General features: G+C 45.7%; 2 protein-coding genes across 10 annotated transcripts in view; one reads left to right on the forward strand and one right to left on the reverse strand.

The window, feature by feature from the left end:
• Window positions 1–20624, forward strand: part of LOC104836349 (zinc finger CCCH domain-containing protein 6-like) — a 43265-nt gene that overhangs the window by 20381 nt on the left and 2260 nt on the right. Inside the window, exons 7-15 of one of the 9 annotated variants that reach the window (XM_010574891.1) lie at window positions 1096–1207; window positions 1782–1891; window positions 2695–2948; window positions 3590–4110; window positions 4377–4616; window positions 6240–7639; window positions 10491–10660; window positions 14432–14567; window positions 18825–19009. In XM_010574891.1, coding sequence (XP_010573193.1) covers window positions 1096–1207; window positions 1782–1891; window positions 2695–2948; window positions 3590–4110; window positions 4377–4616; window positions 6240–7639; window positions 10491–10577 — 2724 coding nt within the window. In that variant the 3' untranslated portion in view covers window positions 10578–10660; window positions 14432–14567; window positions 18825–19009. Of the gene's footprint in view, window positions 1–1095; window positions 1208–1781; window positions 1892–2332; window positions 2404–2694; window positions 2949–3589; window positions 4111–4376; window positions 4617–6239; window positions 9104–10490; window positions 10661–14431; window positions 14568–14655; window positions 14740–18824; window positions 19010–20624 lie in introns of those variants that run through there. The other 8 variants (XM_010574892.1, XM_010574895.1, XM_010574897.1 and 5 more) reach the window with 8 other exon arrangements.
• Window positions 13623–19708, reverse strand: LOC104836458 (catenin alpha-1-like). Its single transcript, XM_010575068.1, has 6 exons — window positions 19575–19708; window positions 18787–18970; window positions 15210–18461; window positions 14301–14486; window positions 13867–14039; window positions 13623–13686 (listed from the first exon to the last, which is right to left on the reverse strand). The coding sequence occupies exons 1-6, from the start codon at window positions 19706–19708 to the stop codon at window positions 13623–13625; spliced, it is 3993 nt and encodes a 1330-aa protein (XP_010573370.1).

Here is a 20624-nt window from a genome sequence, read left to right on the forward strand (position 1 = left end):
AACATTGAAGGAATTGCTTAATTATGCTAAATTATTTCTCTCTCTAAAGTAAAAAGTGGGGTTGTAGTAATAGTTCCCCTACCAAAGAACCATCTTCCTTCAGCCAGCAAGTGGAAAGCAACAGAAAGAAGAGAATGCTATTCAAAGCAGTCAGCTGTCAAGCAAAAGCGCTAGCAAGACAGTCTCTTATTACGTAAAAAAGTTGCTATTGCTTGATTTTGAAGCTTGTGCTGCTGTGGAGTTGAATCCTCTGATGTCAGACTAGTTCAGTCAGTTATAAAACACACTTAAGAAAAACTGCATGCTTCTCGAGTAAGTGAGTGCGTCATTTATTTGGTTCCTCTGTGTATTTAGAGATAGAACGTTTTCTGTTTCTTTTTCAAATGGTCAAAGTAAAGGTGAAAATCAGTATGCTTTTTTCCCAAACCGGGGGGGAATTGAAAACAATGCATTTGTTGCTGCCCTTATAATATTTTAGTATGTTCAGTAAGATGAGCATTTGCTGCCACCTTCAGTTTTAAAACAAGTGGCTGAAAGAGCACTGAGGGTATCTTTCATGACAATAAATACAAAAAATATGCAAAAAACCTTCTCCAGCAGAGTAATCCTAATATATAACATGATACGGTTCATATAAAATTGATACTATTTGGACTCTGTTTTTCCTACATGGAAGAATCTTAATAATTTGCTTGCTGGATTTTTTTTTTAGTTCTCCCACACACCCTTAAAAAACAGAATCAGGTTTTCTGATCAAGTGCATAATTGTTTATATGGAAAATAATTTCAGTAAAGTATTTGTTTAAATGGCTTTTTAATGCAAATTGCTAGGTGGAGGCAGAGAACTGGTACTGTAAGAGCAGCTTGTTTTCTGTGACCACTACATATATTCTTTTGAATCCCGATTCAGGAATTGTTTATCTATGTCCAGGCCCCCGTATTGACAGTTTTTAGGGACATGCTTATAATGCATTTCTGTGTTAGTAAAGATAAAAAGTTTAAATTCAGCTAAGGAGGATGTTTTTCTTTAAATATGAAATGGAATTACTCAGCATTTCAGATAGATAATGTTTTTTCTTGTTTTTTTATTTATAGGGAGAGCAGTGTAAATTTGATCATGATGCAGAGATTGAAAAGAAAAAGGAAATCTGCAAGTTTTACATACAGGGTTACTGCACCAAAGGAGAGAACTGCATTTATTTGCACAATATCCTTTAGAAAAATATATACTTGAATTAAACTGGAAGTTTATATTTACTCTTAATTGATGTAAGTGATTTTTAAGGGTAGCCATTTCTTTTCTTAAGAGACTATACCAAAGACTATGTAGATTTACTACAAGAAGGTTATTTTTCTGCTCAAATACTTAGGAGGAGAAAATACATATAAAATTACTGGTTTGTTTTCAGTTTTAAGGCTTTTTAATGTTGAAAGTTGGTTAGATGTATTTGTCCACATACTTTTAAAACCCTGATCTGTTCTTGTTTGTTGTAAAGGACTTGTGTTTTACTCTGGAATTGAGACCTTCATCTTTTTAATCACAATTTTAGAATCAAGTCAAAAATAATGTTAAGGCCACAGTAATGTAATTATTAGTGGAATGTTAAATGGAACTAGGAGGTAAGTTGGTTATTAGCTTTCAAAATTCTTAACATACTGCTTTGGGAAGATTAAGTACTAGTGAAGAATTGAAGGATAGTTGACAGCTGAATTTCATAAACTTGCCGAACAGCGCAAACTAGAAGTCAGCCTTTGTTAGGAATCCTTAATACATTGCTTACATGAATTCCCTTGCAAGTTCTACCATACAGGAGCCAAATGCTATCAAGGAGATAAGTGCAAATTTTCTCATGCTCCCCTGACTGCGGAAACAAAAGAGCTGTTGGATAAGGTGAGCAATTTGTAGTCTGTAAACATATGGTTTGTTGCTAAAAAGAATAGGGGGGGGTTGCTGGAAATTTCTGTGAGATTCTCAGGGAGTGTAATGCTAAACACTAATGATGTTAAGCTTCCCTGTTGCTCTTCAGCACGGTAAGTCTGTGACCAGGTTCAAACCAGGAATTGCCCTTGCCATCAGTTACTCGGTTCTTTTTTAATCATATGAGACTCGTCTATTTTCACAACTCACGTTTTTGCTCATGAACTTTCTTTTGCATCCCCTTCTGTGGAAATCTTCATGTACTATGTAACAAGGAGCGTGGCTTTTATGTTGTCTACCTTTAGCTGCCTAGAAGTTAGATATCATCTGACTTACTTCTGCACTCAGGGTGGAGAAAGGAATGAGGTGCCTCCTCTGAATCATTCATGAAATCCTGACCTTTTTTTTAAGCAGGATATTTATGTCTCTCTCCGGTTCCTATACAACAGGCCTTAACAGAAAAATGAAGTGAATTTTACACCAGAAACGTTACGACTCTTATTCTAAGTCCTTCAACTTGTCACTTAAAATTACTGTTTGAAGGAAATGGACTTGTGTGAAATTGTCCCTTCCTGGCTACAGAAATAGTTTTCTTCCTGGCTGTGAATTGGTGTCCTGCAAAACAAGTAATAATAGATTTATAATTCATCTGAGTTTGAATTTGATATATAGTAGTACTGTAGCAGGTAATTACATTTAAGTGGAAAGTGCAACACTAAATTGACTTGCATATACTGCAAAATTTATGAAGTGTTTGCTACATTGCTTTGTTCTAGGTTTTGAATACGGAGGAGGAACCACAAAATGAAGATGAGAAAGAACTGGAGGAACTTAGAAAGCGTGGCATAGTTCCTCTCCCTAAGCCACCACCAGGTGTTGGACTTCTGCCAACCCCGCCAGAGCAATATCCGTTTTCTGAGTCCGACATAGAAAATTATCAAGATCCTTCAGGAGAATATAAGAAAATCCCATCTCTCTTTGAAATAGTTGTGAAGCCTACTGTGGATTTAGCACACAAAATTGGAAAAAAGTAGGTTTTAGAATTTTGTGTAAGACTCTCCTTAAAACATTGCTGCATAAATATTGAAACGATTATCTTCCTTTTTGTCAGAAGTATATACTTCTGAGTATATTGCTAAGTTAATGATCTGTCAAATATCGGCTATCATAATTATGTACTTATTTAATGCTTTCCATAGAACAGAATTTACTGAGCCTTGACCTTCCAGAAAAATCACTCCATTGGCCCTTGTTTTGCCTCTGTGCCTGCCTTGCCTATCTCCATTTGCAGGTTGAGCAAAGTTCATTCTCTTCTACAATCTTTTTATAGCTTGCTTTTTCTTGACCAAAGCTAATGGACACTCCTGATGGAGACTGTTGGCCTTGGCATCTCTAAAACTCCTAGTTGCAGCAAATGTCCAGTTCTGCATGTGCTAATATTGAAAAAATGTTCTACTTCCAGACAAGCTCTGTCACATGTTACGATGTATATGTAATGTATATAGTCACTCTCTTTGAAAATAATTTTGCTTCTTTCAGATTTTTATCCAACTTAAGATCAAATAAGTACAGACAGACATCTGTAAGAGTGAGGAGGGGGAGAAACTAGCTAATAGGCTGTTGATCTTTGTAGGTGCAAAATTTGATTCACTAATTTTCTTTTGCCTACAGGCCACCAACCTTCTATAACAGCGCATCACCACCAAGACCACCATTTCAGGGAAACGACCCACATTCCCAGCATATGTATAATCCAGGTTCAAGTCCAGGGCCAGGACCCGGCATGTCACAAGGACATAATGGGCCGCCAATGCACCCAGGTTCTCCTGGACATCATCCATGCGCAGGGCCTCAAGGCCCAGGAATGCCACAGAGTCCTCCTATGCAGGGTGTTCCACCAGGCTTTCTCGGGCCGCAGAACCAGACTGGTATGCCTATGCAAGGACAGCAAGGTGGTCCACCTCTCACACCACCGGGTCTCGGTGGATCTTACAATGCCCCAGGAGTTCAAGGACATATGGTGAATATGCCGAGAGAGAATCATTGTCCTCCAGGGCCACAATACCAGCAGATGCCTGGTGAACGGCAGCCCAATATGAATTATGAGCCTATTCAGAACCCAGCTGATTTCTATGACAATTACTATTCTCATCAAGCTGTACATAACTTCCAGCCAGCTAATAACTCTGGTGGTAAGGACATTTAAAAATTGTTGTTCCTTGATATGGCACTTCGCAGTTGCGTGGTATTAAAACATCATGGCTCCAAAGCTGAACAGCTGAAAGAATTTTGGATAGAGAGCTAAACTCCCTGAAGTATCTTCAGTATATAGGCTTTTTCAGCTGACACTTTGCAGTCATGTAATATAAGTTACATTAGTTTTGCTTGAGTATATTTTATCTCCTCTGCTGTAAAAGCTTGTATAGGTTAGCTGCTAACTGTTTTTTTTGTACTACAGATGGAACATGGCATGGAGAATTTACAGATCACCAGGCTCACCTCATGGCTCAAGAGTCTCATCAAGGTGGAAGTGAGTCAGACTGCATGAGTAGCCATATGGGCCATAAACCAGCCATTAATGTACCGGATTTTCTTCCAGCAATGCAGAAGGCCCTTTATGTAAGACTTAGTCAAAAGCATCAAAGAGATGGAGACTCTGTCAGCAGCCAGGGTCAGAGGGCAATGAGCAAAGATGAAGGTAAAGATAATTTTGTTAGAGTTCCAAATGTACTTACTGACCATGTATTAGCCTGGAACAAATCTCTTGACTTGGATTTTCATCACATTACCATTTGCAATTATCGTGAGTGTGCAAATACCAACTTGAGTAATATTTTCAGCTGAATATACTTGCTTTCCTTCCCAACTTGTTCCAGGATTTTAGTATACACTTAGTTGCTGCATTCCAATTCCAAGTAGACAGATCTGTGGATAATTTTTGGATATGGTTTGTACTTCTAAAAGGTTCTGTTGTCTATAACTCCATTACTACTTTAAATCCCTGATTGAAACAGAAAAGTTATTATTTCTAACTGCCAGTACTGCAAGTGCATGTTAGATTCTGTTTATTCAGTTGTGCCTCTTGATCTTTTCTGCATAGTCCATTTCTCTAGAGGAGTATTTTTTCCTCTGTGATACCTGAAATTTGCAGTGTTTAATCTGACTGTCTCTTCTGTAACCTGGATGATGGAGAGCAGTAAGCCTGCCGATCAGATTCAGCCACAGAGAGTACATTTGTCCCTTGGCCTACTCCCTGCTGTGCCCTTTTCTGAGGCTGCTAGGTTATGTGACCAGAAATGCATCTTCTGTCTGACCAAAAGGCAGTTGCTGTATCAAATGTTTTTGAGGACATTGCTGATGTAATTCTGATCAAATGATGAGAGAGAGGTGGAGATGCAGCCCTTCAGGCTGCATACAAAACCAGAGTGACTTAGAGTAATCTGCTCTGAACTGAAGACTTCTCACCAGTGCTTTAGAGTGACTGGGCCTCCCGTCTAGAGAAGAAGGCTTATCAGAAGGCAGCGTAATGGAAAAATGTTTCTGTTAGCTGCCTCCAACAACATGTCACTCCTTGTTGAATATTTGTGTGGTACAAGAAGCGTTGAGGAAACATGCATTACTGTGTATCAGATAGTGGTGATGCTGATGGGGTTCGCTTTCATTTCTCATTTTACTGAGCCAGAACAGACCACTAGTCTCCTTCAGTGAGTAAGCAAGTTTAGGATGTGGACCTGAGCACACAGCTGTGTTGATAAGTCTTTCCAGTAAATTGCATGCGATAGTTGAGAATTTATCCTTGCAAATTAAATACTCTTAATTCTTCCCTTCCTGAATCTTGACCTCTTCCCAAAACCTTGTGATTTTGATTGTAATAAGGCAGCAAATTCCACATTTGTAATTGATCTGTTTTTAAGACTTCTGTGAGGTGCCATTTTACTTTTCATTCTGCCATCCCACAATGAAGGTCATTTTCATCAAGACTCAGATTTTAAATTTTTTTTTTTTTACTAGTACTGGTAGAAATAATTGTTTGAAAGCAGGTTATTTTCCCAGATTAATGTTGAGAGACAGATATGTAGAGAGAACGCAGCAGAGTTTGGGAGTATCTCAACTAGCTACGTTTTTTTTTGTTATGTCTGTTCTTCCTTGATTTTTGTCATTTTAGATTACAGCTGTTATAATACAGAGAGTGATGATTTAATATCTGGTCTTTTCAGTTTGATTTTACTGAGAAGTTACCCCTTTATATGAGTAAGTGTGTTGTATTCCCTGGTGATTATTTGCTTGAATAATCTTTTTTTTTTTTTTTTTTTCCCCCTAGATGACAATGTCAACTGGTATTCCAGTAGTGAAGAGGAAGAGGGGAGCAGTGTTAAATCAATACTAAAAACCTTAAAGAAACAAAGCGAAAATTTTAGGAATCGACAACAACATTCCACAGAGCAGCACATGCTTGGTATTCCTACTGATCCGAGGCTGGCAAAAGAAAAAGGCACAGGGCCTCAGGCTGCTGACCCGAGACTTCGGGCGTCTCCAAGGTCCAACCCCAGAAAGCCTTCAGAATCCACATCCTTGGACCCACGGCTTGTACGAGATCCCAGGATGCACAAGGTCAGTGAAGGTGGTCATGCCAGCTCGTCTCTTGGGGGAGCAAAGCTAGATTTACACCATGCGCACACTGGAGTTAAGGTCAAGCAAAAAGGGATGGATGATGATGAAGAGGACTCGGAAAGAGAACTGAGAGAAAGAGCTTTTCTGATACCGTTGGAACCTTTGCCTGGTGTAACGTTAAGGGATCCCCGATCTCAGCTTAGGCAGTTCAGCCACATTAAAATGGATGTTACCCTGATGAAACCAAACTTTGCTAAGCATATTGTATGGGCACCCGAAGACTTGCTCCCAATACCTTTGCCTAAGCCTGACCCTGTCTCTTCAATCAATTTACCTCTTCCTCCCCTCATTGCTGACCAGAGACTTAATAAACTGCGGAATTTGAAAAATGATCCTCACCCAAATGCAATGCCAGCTGACCCGCGACTAGCTGCAAAGGCAAAAAACAACTTAACGGGCAGGAGCGGCTATTTGGATCCATCTGCAGATTCGCATGCCAGTAGCTCAAGCAAATTAGGAGATCCTCGCTTACAAAAAAACGTCGATCCCAGACTCCACAGACTGTCGAGTGCAGATACGCATCATGGAGTTGCAAAGGATTCACACCCTCCGAAGTTTGACCCCCGCCTCGCCAGATCTGCTGCTGGCTCATCGCAGCCCTCGGAAGCTGCCACTGCTAAACCCGACCCAGATGCTCTGCCTCCGTATGCACCCAAGCTATCATCGAGTGGTGTTAGGCTGGGAACTCCAGGCTCGATACTGAGCGGTATTAGTTTGTACGATCCGAGAGATCACAGCTCATCATTGGACACAGCTCCAGCAAGTTCAGGAGAGAATGGAGAGAACCAGAAAAAAAGTATTTTGAAAAATTCTGGTAAAAATGAACCCAGTCTCTCAGAAGATACATCACTGCAGAAGGCTGCCTCAAACATGGAAAAAAATACAGAAGGATCAGCAGAAGCCGCTTCAGATAAAGCAAACAGCACCAGTAAATCTCAGGCTAAACACTCCAGTGCTGCACCTGCGGTGCATAATCTTCCTATCCAAGCTTTATCAGGATTAATCAGACCGCAGTACAGCGACCCAAGGCAGGTTAGACAGCCTGGACAGGTAACTCAGACACAGGATAGTGATCCGAATGGGGAATCAGATGATAAGTCGTTAAAAGATGTTTTCAAGACTTTCGATCCAACTGCTTCACCGTTTTGTTAGCAATTGATTTTAAGTCTTTTTACTGTTGTGAATATTGCAGTTTTCTGCTGTTTTGTAACTGGTTTACCTCTTTGCTTTATTTATTTTTAAATTATAATTATCAACACTTTTCAGCTGCTAATCTCAGAACCACATGCAGTTATACAGTATGCTATAGTGTTTGCAAAGCTGTGGTATTTTCTATATAATACTTTTCCAATTTCAGGGAGACTAATAATTGACATGTAGAAAAAACCCCATGTATTGTGTTAGAGCTGGTAAAAGCACTTTCATTGTAAATAAGTCATTCAGAAAGTCCGAAGACCTGTATATGTGTGAGCTGTCTCTTTCATAAACAACATTTAGATATGATTGCCACATTTGTATGATTGTATAGATACAAGCAATATTATGTACATTACTGTGAGAGACGCTGTTTGACAAGGATTGTCTGACGCATCAAGCCAAACCTACTAACTGATTTAAAACCTACGTAAATGATTTAAAAGGAAAATGACGATCCTCCTTTTCAGATCAGTTGATGTAAGACATTGACAGTTTTTATTCATGCAGTCAATATTCTTAGTGTAAAAGAGACCTATATCGCATATTGAGGATTAAAAATGTCATATCTTTTAAAAGTATTTTATTCTATGCTGTATATAGAAGAAATTGTGAAGTACATAACTAGAAGAAAGTTACTGTTAAAAGTGAAGAATACCTAAGTTGTCTAATACAAAAAAGGTTTTTATTTAATTTTTTCACGCATACACAATTCTGATTAGTGCTATAAGTTACATTGTGGTGTTCATGTATTTCAATGTATTTTTGTATTCAGCTGCTTAATTTGTATTGCTTTTTTTGTATTGATGTAACTGCAGTACTTGTATTCATGGTGTCTTTATGACATTTTTAACAAAAAAATTAAAAAGGGTACAGTTAAAGTCTGGTAACGACTGTGATGTTGACATGTTGGCAGCTAGGTCAGCGTCGGGGAGAGAGCAGTGGGGGTGTCTGCAGGTTGAAGGTGACTAAAACTGGTTTTAGTGCAGTCGCTACACCGCTTCACAGTCAGACCGTAGTAGGTTTTTAAACTAACCTTGTACTGAATCCAAATGGAGTTAGCTTGCTGCGTGGTTCCAAGATCAGACTGCTGATTTGGAGAGGGTCGTTATTGTTCTCTTACTACAATTACCAGCATCGCTATGAGAAATGTCATGCATGTTCTTTAATTTCTGAAGATGTTGCATGCTGAGAGCACAACTGTCCTCAAAGCCTCTCTTGTTTTGCCTTTTGGGTTGCTTTTTATATAGAGGAAATGTAGTCATACCTAGCTAGCTACATTTACAATAAAAATTTGCCGTCTGCTGGATTGCCATCTGGTTCCCGCCCACTTGGAATGTTTCTTTGTATTAAGTCTCTTCCTTGGTGGACCTTTTCCTCTCTGTTTCTGTTTGTTGGCCCAAGTAATGCTTGCGACTGGGACAGTATAGTGTTTTATCACAAATTCTGAGGTTTTGGTTTCTTGTGCCTGTGAGACAAACAGGCAAGACTGCCAGTGTCTTGCTTGGATGAGCAGAGCTTGGATGAGCTGAGGGAAGCTGCTGATTTCTACATGTGCGAAACATGGCAGAGGAGACATTGCTGAAGGCAATAATGGTTTCAATTTGCCTTCCTAATTTCCCAGAGTAAAAATTGTATTAATTTTATGATACTTTGAATCGCACTCACTCAAAATAATTGAAAACTAAGTAACAGACATGAAACTTGGTTGTTATTTTGGAGTAATCTGTTAGTCCTACATAATCACTTCTTAGTACTTCATCTGGTGACAAGTTTGGCTGTTCAAGAACTTCATCAAAAAAACAAGCCAGCAGTATTGGACAGCAGGGAAAAGTAGAAACAGTTTGGAAATAGCACGTGGATTGATAGGGGAACAAAGAGAAAAAGTGACAGTATTGAAGCCAAAGGCGTGGTTTCGCATTTAGACGTGGAAAGTACTTGTAGGATGTGCAGCTCTAACCTGAAGCTACAACTTCTTATAGAGTGGCGATGACATCATCACTGAATTGGATTCTCAGTGGTTTTTTGAAAGTACTGGAAAAATAAGAGTCAAAGGAAAAGCTTTGATACCAAGAGCAAAATGACACGCATTACAAGTGGTTTGCCATCGGTCTGGTTATGGACCCATTTTGGAGTTGCAGGGTGTGTTCTGGTAGGGGGATGCAGAGTGCTGGCTTCCAACCTTGGAGATCCACTGCCATCTCAGTACCTTAGATACAATACAGATCTTTATTTTGGAAAAGAAGGGGTACAAAGTAAGGAGGAAACATAATCTGAAAGGGGCCAGCTAGTTCTTGCAGCCTGTTGTCTCCATGTGTAACTGCCTTCTTCCTTCCTTCTTCCCAGATCCAGCCGTGCACAGCCAGCAGGTCCCCGTGGGCTCCCCCAGCCACGGTGCAAGGGTCTGCAGGCTGCTGCTCAGCTCCTCCATCTGTCCGTGCTTGCTGCTTTATTCGTTGCAGGTTTCTTCCCTGAGTTTATGCTTGCTCTGGTGTGCCCGCTGCTACTGTGCACTCTCAAAACGAGGAAGTTGATGGCTACAGCGCAAGTACTAAACTATCTGATACGGGGAAGGTGCTGGGGGTGTCAGAGGGGGCAGGTGGGGACAGTCCTGCCACACCGAGGTGGGCTGGAATGAGCTGCAGCCACCAAGCAAGTCAAGTCTGATCTGCGGTGCGGACTGATGGTGTTTTCTGTGTTTTCACAGGGGAGGCTCATTTCCATCTCTTCCGCAAGTGCAGTATGCTGGCACGGAGCAGCCTTTCCCTTGGACGCTGGCAACTCGTGCCCCTGAGGCTGTGAAGCATGGGTGTGGAGAGCGGTAACAGGAGTAGCTGGTCATTGGTCCTGGATGCTCTGGAAGCCTGTAGCTGTGAGGTGGGTGAGCTTCAGCATTGAATGTTTTATTCTGGATAAAAGAGGGTCCTGGGGCTGAGAGGGATTTTGGGAAAAAAGTCTCATTTGTCTGCAGGCTGCAAGATCTGCAGAGTTGGGGGCAGTAGGTGGGACAAAATGCTCCCCGCTTCTGCTAGTCCTGGAGATGTCAACAAGTAAAATGTTTTTCTCTGACCTTGTTTGCTGTCTGCACTTCAGAAGGACTGAGCATTGCTAGATCATCACCTGGTGTTTGCTGCCCCATGACAGAAATACTTGTAGGGTGATTTCTAGCCTCCCTAGGTAGCCTGTTTTAATATTTTTCTGCCATGATGAAAAGACTCTAACGTGAATCCTTCATATTGCAAAGTAAATCAATTTATTCTTGCAAAGTAGAGAATACTTAATTACACTCGTGTTTTGCATTTCAAAAGTCAGTGATCCTATCCCTTGGTCTTCCTCCTCAATTAGTTCTTCTTTCCTCCAGCTTTTGTAATGCCTTTTTCATGTCACCCTCTGAGTTTGTGTTTTGCGTATGAGCTCCACCCAGTGCACTGGCTCTTCTGTAGGGTTATATATCTCTGGCTGCCCTTCCTGTGCGGTATTTAGGATTGCTACCCCTAGAAGAAAAAGGGATGGTTGCTAAAAAGGGCATGGTTGCAAAAAAGGTTGATACTGTGCTAAAGATCAGGGCCTGAGAAAGACGTCCCAGCTCTGAGGCTTTCTTGTGCGGGAGACAAGCAATTCAATCATTTACAGAACCCCCTGATCCTTCCTTCCAGCCAGATTTGCTGGTGCTGCTACAAGTGCGTTCCTACATCCTTCTGTTCACATCTTGTGTGCTGAAGAACACAGAAGAACTGGAAGTCACTGAAAGTAATACAATGAAGGTACCTCATCAAATGCTGTCTTCTCTATATCAGTGTTTGCCAAAGAAAAGAAAAAGCCTGCCTTACTACATAAGAGCCAGAGCTGGCTAGCAGCTGGACGGGGGCATGCAGTATATGAATATAAAGAACTGTAGCTCCTTGGTGGCTGTGGATTCAAGAGTAATGGTTTCAGGCTGAAAACTACTCGGGCGCCAGGTAACAAAGATCAGTGAATGGTTATTTTACTGAACAGGAAACCCTCTGTTTTCTCTTTCATGGGATCTTAAAGTTCTTCCCCAACTCCTGTGTCCTCTGTGGCTTGGTATCACATCTTATTACTCAACTTCAAACACCATCTGGAGGAGAGGCCGCTTAGGAAATACACTAGCGTGTGGCATCATCTTATTCTTTTCTTTGTTCAGTTGCCAAAAGGAAGCAGCGACTCTGCAGGGTGGAATTTGCCACAGGAGGAGCGCCTAGCACACAAAAGCCTTTTCAGGCCTTGCACTTTCAGTCCTGCAAGAGCAGCTCTAGCAGAAGAGATGTGAGCTGGAAGGAGTGCAGCATGGGCTACGTTCTTTCTGCCGAGGCCAGTTAGCAATGCAGGTCCCTCCAGCAGAAGTCCCTTCCTGTTTTTACAGATGGCTGTCCGTACTTGTCTGTCCTTTAATAGGTTTTGGACACTTGGGCGTATTCTTGGTCTGAGGTGATTGTTCTTGCACCATAGCCATCAGGGTGGGTTCAGCCCTTGCCTGAGTCTTGCGAAGCCCTAATTCATCCCTGTCTGAGTTTAAAGACTCCTTGGCTCTATGCCACAAGAGGTTTTTTCTCCACTGCATGCAAAAAGCAGCTACTTCTTCTTCTTCAGAGTCAGGCGGGGGCTGTTGCAAACCCTATTAGACAAAATATTTGCATGCTTTAATATACTGTTGTACATTAACTCGTTTAAAATATCTTAAAAGATATAAAAGTCTGAATGCGTCAACGTGTGTGTGACCAGTGTGGCATCTCTACCTGTTAATGCTTAAAATGCTTAGAAGTGCTTAAAAACTTGCTTACAGAGAGATAAAAGGAATGCAGTATAGTTTATTGATAAGCGGGGAAATTTCCAAAGGCAAAAAGCTGGGTCATAGAGGACGTCATAGTCTAGACAATCAAGATAAAAGAATGGCTAGTTACTTCAGGCTGACATCAGCAAAGTGAAAAATGGACATACATACAAGTTTTTAACAGTATACGCAATTAACCACAGGAGGAGCTTTTTCACCCTTGTGGCTGATTGTTCATCAAATAGGATTCTAATAAAAACCGTGTCTCTTTCAAAAAGACATTCTGAAGCTCAGCAGAAGTTGTAGGATTACACAGGACGCTAGGGCACATGATGAAAAACTGCATCAGTGGAGAGTCTGCCTGTATTTGCACTTGTTTTCTGAGTGCTTTCAGATAAAGTCTGCTCTCACAAACTATTTACAGTTGGATCAATCAGCCGTCATTGGCAGCTGCAAGGGAGGCTCTTGGGAGTTTTGATCAAAGCTCATCCTGAGACAACATAAAGGCTACGACTGGCATCGACTATTTCCAAATAAAGGCTCCAGTGAGATGCTGCTGCTCTCCCCTATCCAAAAACGAAATGGGAAACGGACCAGCTAAAGATGACTTCAGAGTTGGTAGCAGTGACAGAGCAGATTCAGTGCCTGGAAAGATGCATATTGGGCTTTGGAAACAAAGACAGAAAGGCATAAAATAAAAACATCACACTAAGAATGTTTACCCCCAGCTGGAGTCAAGAGGTCCCACAGCACCCGGCTCCCACCTCCCATAACCCAGCTTGGCTGCAGGAGCTCCCCACAGCGTGGACTTACCTTGCAAAACCTATTTGATGCCACCAGCGTTAACTTACTTTGATACATGCTGCCTCAGCTGCCTTCAGAACATGCAAAACTGCTTGAATTAGGTTCTGCGTGTTGCTCACCAGCAGCTCAGAAGAGGACTTGCTCTCTGCAGTGACTGCTTTTACCCTTAAAAGACATTTTAAAGGATTTTATTAGAAGAACATCAGACAGTGTGCTTCCCCTGTGTGGCCAGAACTCTGTCGGTTACTCCAACACCGGAAGATTGTCCCCTGCGCGATCAGAGCAGGTTTCCACAGAGGCAGGCAAACTGGGGGAGGAAAGGGCTGTTTACAGCAACAGGAAGAGGAGAGGGAGCCACCTGAACTGTAACTGAACTCTGAGGGCTACACCCAGATCCAGTAAGGGCATCTGGAGACCACCGTGCACACCTCTTTGAGAAGGGGGCCACCAGCCTTGGGAGAGATTGTCCTTGACCCTGGCAACTCACCTGGCCACCATGCTGAGCTGGCTGCTGATGGTGTGGGTCTGCTCTGCAGCACACAGCAGCTCTGCGGAGCATCTCTGGTCCAGGCAGTGCTTCGCAACAATGCGGCCAAATTTAACGAACACCTGCCCATCAGAAGCAATTTGCCTTGCACAGGTGACAAGCTGGTCCTTGCTCTAAAACAAAATAGAAAGAAATGTCTGGGGAGAGGAGGAGAGAAGAGACCGCTTTTCCTGCAAGACAGGGGGAGTATCCAGGAAGCCCAGATATATTCTGAAACAAGGAAAGGACTGGATGCCAAGTTCATATCTAATCAGGAGGAAGTAATTTCTAGTGCTTTACGTAAATGTAGCTGATGCCACTCTCACAAGCGCAGGGTAATGCAGGGGTTTTGAGGAAAAAATGTGCTGGGGTGGAGGAGGTGAAGCACTCCATACCACGATGGGGCCCTTCTTCCTCAGGAACTGAGTCATATGAAGCATCCTTGTTGCCATGTCTTCAGTGACCTGGGACATCTTACTGGGGCCACCCTGCCATGGGTCACTGTCTTCTCTCTCATGCTTCGCAGGGCCGCTGGCAAAGGAGACGCTGGGAGGACCGTTCTGGTGCTGTTGAGACAAGAACTGAACAGATTCGAAGTCTGGAGTGTGCAGATGCACCAATGCTGAGAAGTCTCCGCCTGTGTGTTTCTGAAGCAGTTTTTGGTGAGTAAAGGAGATGGGAGAGCTGCCCGCCACCTCTCTGGGTCTGCTCTGCCTTCCCAACCAGCCCTTCTCTCCCTTTCACCCACAGTGGGACTATAAAATCCCAGTGCCCCGTGCTGCTGTCTCCTGGAGCTATCTCCAAACGGGTGGTAGCTGTCATGTGAGCTGACAGTGCCCGTGGTTGAGAAGTATGATTAAGTGCTCTAAACTGCTCTGCTGAGTGATCTGGATCGTGTTGCTGAAGCCTTTGCCAGCTCCTGACAACCAGCAGCAGTTGTTGTGGGAGTGGATTTGCTGGTAGTCCCAAAGGGTGCTTGTGGAGAGGAGAGGAGCTGAGCAGAGGCAGGTAGTGTTTCAGGGGAGGGAGAGCGATACAGCCCTCTGCTCCTCAGAAACAGTGTTTTGAAGACGGGTTTATTTATGCAAGAGTGCCCATCAGATCAGATATCCAGAACTCAGCTGAATAGGGCAGCCAGTAACCTGATCTAACTGTGAAGGTGGCCAGGGGGTTGGATTATTGACCTCCAGACGTCCCTGCCAACATCACTTATCTTAGTGCTCCATGGTGTGAGTACCAGGACTGACTGACAGCCCTGACCATCACCCTGCAGTAAGAGTTGACAGGGTAAAAAGCTACTGTACCATTTCACGTGCCTCCCTGACAGCTCCACTTCCTCGTCTGCTCCTGCTCGGGCAAGTTTCTGCTGACTCAGTGTGGCTCAGAGCATCAAGCTCTTGGGCTGCGAAGAGCTTGGCTGTGCTGTTGTGTTGTCTTGGAGAGCACTGGTCTCCCACATTCTGCAGGCATTGTCTGATGAGCTGCAGAGTATGTCCACTGATGCCCTGGACGGCCTGCAGCTGTGTGACGAGGTAGTGTGCCTTTGCTGACCAGTACCAGACAATACTGTCTAGGCGGAGATGCCTTTTGTCCCGGTGGCTGTGGAAGAGCTGGCTGGCGCTGCCCACTGCGTCAGATGTGAGGATCAGGAGGTGGTCTGCAACGGAGAGCAGGTTTGCCTGTGACTGCAGTTGCGTGTTGGCCTCCAGAACGTCTTGGAGGGTGGTTTTCACCCACTGAACATTAGCCATTAGACGACTTGCCTTCTTTTCAAAGGCCTGTTTGCTTCTCTCCCTCTCCTCTTGAGAGAGGGGGGACAGGGCTGGTCCAACGACATCTCGGATGACTCGCAGGTGTTCGGTATTGACCTTCTCCAGGTGGAGCAACAATGCCTTGGCCCTAAGGGCCAAGTCTCTCTGCAGGAGCTCAAAGCGAATGTACAAGCTGGCAGTAGACAGTGGGGAGACCAAGAGGGTATTGGAGGCATCCAGCAGTGCTTCCATTAGCACCTTTATCTCCTCCCTGAGCGCTAGGATTTCACTGCCACCATGGTCTTCAGGGCAGGACAAGTAAGAGAGCCGGGCGGCCTCCTGCAGCCTCAGGGAGTTCTCGGACACAGCAGCCAAGAGACTCGGTGAGCAAAGCTTGTTCTTCACGGCACTCCTCAGCTCCTGCAGGAACAGGACATCCCTGCCTATGAACCGATCCACAACGCCCAGCAGGACGTGCATGCTGATGGCCCACTGGACACAGTGCAGCTCCAGGCTGGCCTTTCCCACCCTGCAGGAGCCATTGAAGGACGCTGCTTTCTCAAGTAACACTTTGGTGTTCATCTGAGCACGTGAAAACTTGGCTTGGACCTGTTGAAAGCTCTCACAGACATTGGGGAAAATGGGATTTTCCTTACTGCAGGCTACGCTTGCAATGTCTCCTGCTAACTGAACTGCTCCTGCTAAACCCATCATAGTCTCATCCAAAGCCTGTTTGCCTCTCAGAAAGTCAGCAGACAAGATAAAGCCAAATACTTGCTGAGACAGACTATACCAAGAGCCTGCCACGGCTGCCAGACACTCTTTGGTCTCATAGATCCTTTTGGAGAGCGTGAGTGCCATTTGGAGAAGTCTGTTTGGACGATGAAGCTGCCTTTGGGCTGTTTCCCTGGCCAGGCTAATAACACATGGTGTCAGTAATACAATCTTCTGGTACTGCCCCAGCGTCTCCATCTGGGGAGACTCAGCAACGGGCAGTGCTTCCTTTGCCGCATCGATACAGCTGTTGGAGAGTTCAAGCAAGGCAGAGCAAGCAGTGTTGACAGCTGCTATATCATGGGCTCTTGTTGCTGCTAGGAGAGCCGTAATGACAGGGTGCATATCTCCTTTCCTTGGAACAACATCCAGGTGTAAGTTACCTGGTCGTGAAGATGGACAATGTAAGATGTCTTCTTGCAATGCAGCCTCATCTGTAATGGTTTTTAGCCCAGCACGCAATGGGCTGAATTCAAGCCCCTTTGCAACATCAGTTCTTTGCACTTGTGCTCGGAGAGGGCTGAGGATATCTGGGTGGTTGGACCCATCCAGCCCGTCCTGGATGTGGTGAGCAGTATCCATCAGGCAGCTTGCTGCCTTTGAAAAGACATCCCTAGTTTGGAGGCAGGAGAGTCTCTCTGGGCAAAGGGCTGTGACTGCTTTCAGCTCAAGGATGGAGTTGGCCAGTTGCTCAACCCAAACCAGCAAGCCATTCCTGAAAATGGGGTCTGTGGCTCTGTCCCTGTACCTGGTGGTAGCTTCAGCCACCCACCGAGCCCAACTGGTGAGGTGAGTTGCGTGCCAAGAGAGCCTCTCAGAGTCCTGACTTTCCAGGGCCTTTTCACACCATTCCCTGTGCTTGGCCATTTCCTGGATGGACAGCTTAAGGAATTCATGCATGCTGACCGTCTCCTCAAAACACCGCAAGAGGCTTTCTATTGTTCCAGCCCACACATGGTACAAGGACTGCAGTTGCTCAGCAGCGCTTGTCTGGGCTGTATTTCTGCTCATTTCTGTGAGCAGTGGAGGGAGACTGGCAAGGAGTGTCTTCAGATACTCTACCCACTCTCTGATTTCTCTAGCAGTTTGGGTTTTGGTGCACCTGGCCAGAACAAAGTCTGCCACTCTGAGCATCTGCTGGGCATGTGTGAAGAAGGTGGCAGTGAGGGGCTGAAGCTTCTTTAAAAGTCCTCCTTGTCCTGCTGGAAAACACCCTGTACCAGCAAGGCTGAGGGCATCTTCAACTAACTGCCTCAGGGGCTCCTTTCCCTCTAAGAAGGTGTCGAGGATTTGGCACAGAGTAGCTGTGAGCACTGCCTGGTTGAGAGTCTCCACCTCCTTTCTCATGGTGTGACATTCCTCCTCCAGGCTGCTTTCTCCCCAGCTTTGCCCTGGCCATCCCTCCTGCTGGCTTGCGTGGCTGCAGATGCTCTTCCTCAGCTGTAGCAGAACCCAGCAATGTTTTACCAGGTCCAGCTTTAGATCTGGCCTGGACGAGTCTGCTAGAAGCATGCAGTAGAAAATAACCGCTTCCACATGAGCACTGAACTCACTGTCAGAGAGATGCACTGGGTCTGGGTGAGAGAGGAGAGCCAGCAGCCTGCTCACGTGCTGGGAGAAGGTCCCGTTTCTCTCCCATGGCTGCTCGCTGCCTGTATTGTTGATAAGCAGGGAAGTGAGCTCTTTGATGGTCCTCTCTGTCAGCTGGAAAGCGTAGCCTTTGGAGAGGTTGACTTGCTGATCCCAGGAGTGTTTAAGATCGCTGTGCTTGGCTGCATGGAGCAAAGGAACGCACTTTTGAAGGAGCTGCAAAGTTTGGGCCAATCTCCTCTGTCGAGGACAATCTCTGAGTTCCTCGAGGCACTTTGCTGTCAGATTGCTCAGCAGAAGCAGGGCCTCAGAAAAGGCCCGGAAAGCAGCCAGCAGTCCTGGCATGTCCCCTGCATCCCGCAGCACGCTCAAGCACTCCAAAAGCCAGCTGGCAGCCTGAATTATCCTCCTCGCCCCAGCAGCGTCTTCCATCTGAAGGATCTAATCAGAAATAAATGGCAGAAAAACTGGTCAGAGTGGCTAAGGCTCAAGAATCCCTGTTCACTATTTCTTCTCTTGTGCAGCCAAGATAACACCACAGCCCTTGTAGGGAATGGAAGAGGTGCGTTTTGCTCAGCAGACCTGCCCTAGTGAGCACACGGTGAAGAAACAACCATTGCTCCAGCTAGAGCTTCCCCTGAGCCCCAGCCCCTGTCCTGGTGGAGGGCAGCTCTTGTTCCCCCTACAGCTGCACCCTTACCCACTGCTGCATCCCAGCCTGACCTCCTCCCCTGCTCGCTCTGGCACTGTCCCCATCCGCTGTTACCTTCACTGTCTCTGTTAAGACCCTCTTTGCCGACACAGCCAGCTCCTCCCTGTGGCTAGGGTTCTCCGGCTGCACCTGGAGCTTGTGGGCCGCCAGCAGCACGCACCTCCCTGCCAGGACGAGGGACTCGGTTGCAGGACACGTCTCCTCCTTGAACACCTCGTCGCTGGACTCCTCAGCCAACCTGGAACAGAAGCCGCTGGGCTCAGCTCTTTGCCATCCCGTGAGTACCGGCCTCGGGCTTTGTCACAACAATTAGCCACGCCAGACCTTAACTGGGCTTGAATTGATTTTAGCTGTATTTGCAAACCGTTTCAGAACCTTTTGCAGTGGCCGCAATTCACTTTAAGATAGGATGTCTGCAATCTACCAGGTCCTAGCTGTAACAGCAAAATAACCCAGTGGCCAGTGCCTAATTGTGGATTTGGGCTCCAATTTCACTGAAGCATTCAGTAAATTCACTGAAGCATTTGGTCAATTGTCTATTACCTTAAGATGTGTTTAGCTTAAATGTTGCTTGTTGAGCTTGCTTTGCCACCTCGCTTCCAAGCACGTATCCCTGCTTTGTCCCATCTGTCCTTTTCCCTTCCTAATCCTATTCCCCCCCTCATGTTCCCCATCCCCTTCCTCCTCATGCTTCCACCTCTCCAGGGCGGTGCGGGCAGGGAGCACCAGGCAGGGAGCACCAGGCAGGAGAGGCAGGCTCCCTGCCAGTTTCTTTGCCATCCCTTCTGTGCCTCCTCCTTCCCAGCCCCCAAATCTGCCATGGAGACACCCAGCAAACTTACCTTCTTGCAACAGAAGCGAGTTCTTCTGTGGCTTTGGCTAATTTTTCTGCATTCTCCCCTAAATTGGGAAAGTCCTGACAAATCCCATCTTCCCATTCCAGGGCGAGGATTAGATGGCAGAGTTGCGCAGCCATAGGGCAGAGGATCCTTTGAATAGCTTTGTTTTCTGTTAGGAACCCAAGATCATAGAGATAAAAAGGCTCCATTTTGTGCTGCCTGGAAAAGGGAAACAAAACCTGGGATTATCTGGGATCCTTCGCAATGTGTAGCAGTTATCAGTTTTACCAGCGACCTTGGATTCGGATGGCGGCTTCTGGCTTTGAAAATGCTACTGGGTCTAGTTTCTCCCGGCAACAAGGTCAGCAACCCGCATTTCCCCCAGCAGTGGGCTTTTCCCCCAGCTTTCTTGCTGTGGACCCCCATCTCTGCCGTCCCACCTGCGAAGCATCCTCTGGCTTTGCTCAGCTCCAAGGCACAGCCGCGTCTCGGGGATGCCCCAGACCCGTCCCGCACTCCTGCCTTTACGTGGTTATGCGAGCCCACGGACGCCAGAGCTGGTATTTCCTTACCTGGGCGCAGACAGCCCAGTGGACGAGCGCTGGGGACGGGGTCGCGGGCTGTTCGCAGGGGTGAGACCCCGTGGCGGTGACGGTGAGGGTGACGTTACCTCCTAGCACCCACCCGGCTGTCGGCGGGGGGACACAGGGGTGCCCCTGCCACCACGGGCCTGCGTGCGCGCAGACAGCTCCTGGGCAGGGATACGAACCCGCGGGGGGGTGTGTGTCGGGGGGGGATTAATTACACCTTGATTACCATAACTCGGTTCCTGTTGTGGACAGGGTTGAAGGCAAGCGCCTGCTGCTGGCCTGTGTGAGGCAGAGGGGCTGGGGGGGGGCAGCGGCTGGCACGCCCCTGGGCGTCTCTCTGCTCCCCCCTGCCCTTTGGAAGCCAGGGACGTTTCTGGAGGTTTGGGGGTTGCCCCAGCCCTGGGAGTACCCCCCGGGGGATTGCTGGCGGTCCGCAGGGCGTTTGAGGGCCGGGATGGGGGCG

The sequence above is a fragment of the Haliaeetus leucocephalus genome, unplaced genomic scaffold (assembly GCF_000737465.1).
Source record: "Haliaeetus leucocephalus isolate CR32 unplaced genomic scaffold, Haliaeetus_leucocephalus-4.0 Scaffold450, whole genome shotgun sequence".
Taxonomy (NCBI): Eukaryota; Metazoa; Chordata; class Aves; order Accipitriformes; family Accipitridae; genus Haliaeetus; species Haliaeetus leucocephalus.